At 57.2% G+C, this 5,833-nt stretch overlaps 1 protein-coding gene across 1 annotated transcript in view; it reads right to left on the reverse strand.

The window, feature by feature from the left end:
- Nucleotides 1-3,751: 3,751 nt before the first annotated feature.
- Nucleotides 3,752-5,833, reverse strand: part of LOC127749733 (transcription initiation factor TFIID subunit 4-like) — a 3,503-nt gene continuing 1,421 nt past the window's right edge. The window contains exon 2 of the mRNA XM_052269144.1: nt 3,752-3,841. Coding sequence (XP_052125104.1) covers nt 3,752-3,841 — 90 coding nt within the window. The remainder of the gene's footprint in view (nt 3,842-5,833) is intronic.

Raw genomic sequence — 5,833 nt, forward strand, 5'->3', positions numbered from 1 at the left:
AGGGGGAGAGGGGAGGGTGCGTCGCCCGTCTGGGAAGGGGTGACATTCACCACCATTAATGTAATTCTCCTCCAGCCCCGGGCGAGGCGTGGGTGAAGGTACCACCAGGTCCAGGTCAGCCCCGGCCGCCCTCACGCGCCCTCCGCAGGCTCGCTGAGGGGTCATCCCCTGGGCACCCGGCTGACCTGGCCTGATTGTAATTGGAGCTCCAGCCGCGGGCAGTGAACGCCAAGCCACCCCACGCCGCCGCGTACCCAAACAAAACGCGGCGATGTTGCCGCCCCCGGCGCCGCGGACGCAAAGCTTCGCGACGCGTTAGAGCAGCGCCAGGATCAAACGGGCGGGCGCGATGGAGAGGTGTGCTGCTCGGGTAGGAGGGCGTGGGGTGAGAGAGGTGGCGGAGGAGTAGGAGGTCTTGTCGTGACGGGTGAATACCATGTCGTGCGGAGGGTTTACCGCTCGAGGATGACGCACGCGAGTGCGAGTGCGTGCACCCGGCAGAGGCCACCCCCACCCATATCGCCCTGCAGAGAGATCGACAGAGAGCTCGGCAGAGAGCCTGGCAGGACAACTCCACTACAGTAGTGGCACTACTACCCGTCCCCGAAAGTTGTGAACTTTTTCAGAAAGCGTCCGCTTCGTCGTCGCTTTCTGCGCCGGGTGCTGACATCATCGTTGTTGGGTTGCAGGGGTTGCAGTGTCGGAGAGCAAACCCACCCCAGTGTCGGGGGCGTCCTCGTCCTAGCCCCCCGCCCCATCCCGCTGGACGAGAACTGCCGTGGCACTGATAGGGCGATCGGCGTGGTCAGCGAGAAATCGAGGTAACGACGACTCCTCCTGCCGCCCCTCGGCCCCGCTGACCCGAGGGGCGCCGTGGCCTGCCGAGGGGCTGCTGGGGGCCGATACGAGCCACCTGCAGGGCGGCGGGGCGCGCGCGGCTCAGGGCGCGGCTCAGGGCGGCCCAGCGCCCCCTGGAGGCCGCGCGGACCGCGCCCCGGGGACCGGCCGGGCGGGGCGCGCACAGCTTGTCCGGCTCATGGAGTGCCATTCATTTCCACCACGGCCACGGCCGCTGAGCACGCAGCTCCGCACATGCCATATGTTTGCTCAATGGGGGTTGAGTTTTTATTTGACAAAGGGCCGACCGAAGCGAAGCCCCTCGATCGGCCGCGATGTCATTGCGTCGCCCGCTGTGCGTTCTCCAGCTGCTCCGCCTGCTCGCTGTCAACCCTTGTCATACCCACACGGCCGGCCCGTGCGCTGCTCGGGTGGTTGAGGTGTGAGGAGGATAAGCGCGCAGGGGATAAGGGATAACACGCACAACCGCGCCCAAAGCCTCCTTATGCCACACCGCGTTAAAAAGTCGTCAATGCAAAAACAGAAAAAAAGTGCGAAGGTCTTCGACCGGCTCTTCTCCCCCACAGGGACGGGTAATGGCCCTGGCCTGGTGCCAGCGCGTGCGGGTTGGGACCAGGAGGACCTCTGCGTAGCGCAAAGGGCTTTTGGTTCCGGACAATGGGACACCCACACCACCCGCACCGCCAAGGGATGAGATTTGCATGGATAACCGCTCCGAGTGTATAACGAATGCTGTGCGGCGGCGCAGTTTATTTGCGCGTGCGGATCGCCTGCCCCAGGCTCGTGTAATTAACTGCACGCTAATGCTCCCGCCGATCCGCACGACGGGCACCTGTGCGCGCGCCCACGCCCCGCCCCGCCCGGCCCGCGAGCCGCAAAAACCAATCACACGCCGAAGTAATTGTACAAATCGGGCGCGAGTAAAACGCGTAGCTAATCATCTATTTGCGAGAGTCCGTCGTCTATTCCCAACCATTTTGTTCAATTATATAGGATAGCACGCCAGGAGCTGCTTAAACGCGGTGCACAAAATAAATAGGCAATTTTGAACACCGCCGCGCGAGGTATATGGCCGACCCGCAGCTCACCGAGATTACACTGTACACATTTGTTGTCGATTTTAAGGCAACATGGAAGCATTGGCACATTTGGCGTGACAATCAACGCCTTGGGGAGTAAAAGTAAAAGTCGCAGGGAGCGGGTCCCTACTGGTGTTAGGGCTTTACTCGGCTTTACTAAACTTTACTAAAACTCACGGTACAATCTGAAAACGTACGACACTTTTTAACGCATTGAGTTTTATGCCCGTTTAAAATTTTATCAGGGGCGCTGCAAAAATTGGAAGTTTGGTAATGTTTGTCGTGGAAGATAATGATGTAAACTCGGACGCCTAGTTTGGTCCGGTCCGGTCGAGGTTCCGGTCCGGTCTGCCAGGCGCGGAGCGGACTAAGCGCCGGGATCATGCCACGAGTGACGGATGGAAAATTAATCAGCCGCTGGGCGTGACCTGGCGTGACTCTGTGGCCCGGGGCGTGGGCGTGGGGGGCGTGGGGCCGGACAGAGACACAGCGCACGGCGCGAGCGGCAGGCGAGGCGAGGCGAGCCGGGGGACAGATGGTTCTTTCAGGATAACTGGAGTCCCAAACGCAATTGCCGCTCCTTCTTCCTGCTGCTGGCTGTGGCGCTGGGCTGCTGCGCCGCGCTCGGCGCCGCGTGGCGTGGCGTGTCCTTGGTCCCGCCGGGCCGGCCGGACTGTCCAGGACTGTCCAGGACTGTCCAACCCCGCCTCACAGCGCGTTTGTTAGGTCTCTTTGGCACCCCCATTCGTTCCTCCCGCTGCTCTGCGGCCGCCCCGATAAACATGTCGCGGAGAGGCGAACTAACTGTGAAAAAGATAAGAATGTGGTCCTAAACTTTACCATTATTGTTCTAATTGAAACTCTGATCACAAACCACATTGTTGTGTTAATTATTGGCATTAACTCTGTTCTGGAAACTCAAAGTCACCCAGTCTCACACTTATCGATTCGGTACCATAGGGTCCTGGGGGTCCTGTGTAGGACCAAGGTGCCCTACAGCTGTAAAGTGGCATACAATGCTTAAGTTTCGGAATACATTTTCTTTCTTTCTCAGAGTTCGTGCCCTGTTTGTCTTATGAGTGTAAAGCTGTATGACACGTAAGTTTCCAGAATGCGCCTTTTAGCTTGAGAAGAAAATTTTGGACACCGTAAGACCACCTACATGCATTTATTTATTTACTGCCAAGCGGAGTCGTGCAAGGTTTTCACGCATCATGCAGAACCCCCATACCTCCACAGCGAAGTAGTTTGTTTTCGCGAGTGGGCAGTTGACAAGTGACGCAGGGCAGTAGTTACTCGACACAATAAAGCTGCACTGTTACGGTTTGTCACTCAGTACCCCGTCCTGAGGGCGTTCCGGGAAGCCTCCCGCACACCCCCGTCAATCCCGCAAGCTTAGCAAGTGCAAGCAAGCGCTAGTCGTGGTGGTGGTGGGCACCGCCACCCACCACCGCTCCTCTGCATGCCTCTAACAGCGAGGTGAAAATATGACAAGATTAATAATTTTAACTGTAAACCATGCGATTGCGTCCGGAGTAGAGAAAGCTCCTTTAATAAATAAAGCGATAGGGCATTTCACCCAGTTTAAACCGGATCCAAAGAGGAACATTAGTAATGCTTCCTGAACTGTTTCCTCCCTGACGCTAATTGGCTCACGTCGACGAAGTTTGCGGACCCGCCACCAGGGCTGTGACTACCCTAGTGACGGGTCCGAGAACTTCGTGCGCGTGAGCCAATGAGCGTCAGGGAGGAAACAGTTCAGGAAGCATTACTACTGTTCTTCTTTGGATCCGGTTTGAACTGGGTGGAATACCCTATTCCACACTGTCCCCGACAGTACCTTGAGAAGCTCGAGCAAGTTTGAAACCACGGTGTGGAGAGCTCTCTGTGGTTGAAACCAATGCCTGTGAATAATGGAACCAGAGAAGTTCGCAAAGCCTGTTACGGGGGACGCGGGCGCACACATCTATCGCCAACTCCCGCGAGCCCTGAAGTGGTCGCCCCCTTTCCCCTCCGCTGCCGCGCTTCCCTCGCTGTCAGCGCGAGCCCCGTCAGCGCACCTGTCTGTGAGCTCTGCGTGTCCCCTCCCCTGATAACGGCCGCCCGCAACGGCCTCACGCACAGCCGCGCCGCACGACCGCCGCGTTCGACTGTATTTTGTTTTATGCTCGCTTTGCGATAATGTGGGTGCGGCCGAGGCCCTCCTCGTGGCGAGCGGCATTACTCACCGCGCAGAGCACGCGCCATTCCAGAGCGCGACCCTCCTCTCTGCTGTCGGCCCCGCACAGCGGCAGGGAGGGAGCAGGGGGCGCGCCCACCCACCCTCTGCTTCCCGTCCGTTTCTTTCCTGCCTCCGGGCGTGACAGTGCCGCGCGGGCAGCCTACCTATCAGGCGGTTTGTTTAGTTGGAGCACCGCGCCGCTGCCCCCCTGTTTGTGGGGTGGGCGTGTTGGCGTTCCTCTTCCCAGGCCGACACTCTAAACGATTTACTAGAACATTTTTGTCCAGTAACTTCTGAAGTTTTGTGCTGTTTTCTAGTACCGTTATTATGATACTCAAAAACGTTAGGTAATACTAGTAAAAAGGTTAGTAATCTCAAAGAATTTCTTGATAGATAATATAGTATAGAACAGCACAGCACAAAGCTTTAGTAAGTATAGTTACTTGGCAAATTTTCTAGTAAAATGTTTTGAGGTGTACCCCGTTAAATGTTCACGAAGCATGCGGACGGGTGTTTGGGCAGAATACAATCCCGCGCGCGCCGCGTGCCCTTCTCCGCCCTTCATCCCCGCGATAGTGAGAGGAGAAAGAATACTACACATCTTTGGCATCCCGCACTGACTTGTGCGTGCGAGACGAGGGGGGGCTTTCAACACGTCGTCACGTAGCGCCGCAGCTGCCAAAACAAAGCGAGGAGGAGCAGCCCAGCAGCCCAGATAGCCCGGCGAGGAGGGCGAGGCGCGCAACACGCTGGCCGCCCGGGCCCCAGCACTTGCATACATGCAGGCCGCAATGATGGGCTGCTAGAGCAAGTTCCGCTCATCATCTCCCCAAATTACGGTCCGAGTCTATTGCAACGTTGCGTCCGCGTGGCCCTGCTGCGCAGTGCGCATCGACCTGCCGCCTCTCGGCCCGCGCTCCACATTGTTTTCGCCTAGCTCGGGGGTTACATTTAGATGCCTTGTGTAAATTTTCAAGAGTAGTAATTTTTCGTATATGGCACTCCTTTTGGTCTGGACGAGTAGAGGAATAGAGTTAAACCAGATGACTGACTTGCCGCTCCCGGCGGCCGGCGAGCAGTGCGTGTAGCCAAGCCAACCCCCACACACAGGAATGCGATAGGAGCGTGCGGGGGTTGATCAGCCACCTGGTACACCTCAAACTTGAAATCAAGTACATTTTCTTCAAACAAGTACTGAACTGAGTGCATGCACCTGTTATCAAGAAAATTTATACTAGGTTTCAAGTACCTTTGTTTTCTTGGGTGTATCACCTCAATTACCTCTTCACTCGAAAGCGTTGATTAACCTTCTATTCCATGAGAATTGCGCAAAAGGGTGTAAATAAAAATACTAAATCGACACGCAGAACAAACTTTCTACCAATAATGGAACAAAACACACCATTTAGGCCACATGTCAAAACTCCTCATCTTCATATCGAACGATGCGAAAATAAAACGTAAGGCCTGTATCGCGCGGCACCCGTTGCATTCCGTTACGTCAGGCTGGCGCTGGAGCCTCGGCGGGTGATGGATGGGGGACGGGCTGAGGATGCCGTGCGGTCGCAGCGCGCCCCCGCCGTACCGCGGCGCCGGACCAGAGCGGACCGCGCGCAACACGCCGAGTCGAGCGAGGTGTGCGAGGCCACGCGACCCCCAGCTGACCCCCCCCCCC

Source organism: Frankliniella occidentalis, unplaced genomic scaffold (assembly GCF_000697945.3).
Source record: "Frankliniella occidentalis isolate FOCC.00 unplaced genomic scaffold, Focc_3.1 Scaffold84, whole genome shotgun sequence".
NCBI classification, from domain to species: Eukaryota; Metazoa; Arthropoda; class Insecta; order Thysanoptera; family Thripidae; genus Frankliniella; species Frankliniella occidentalis.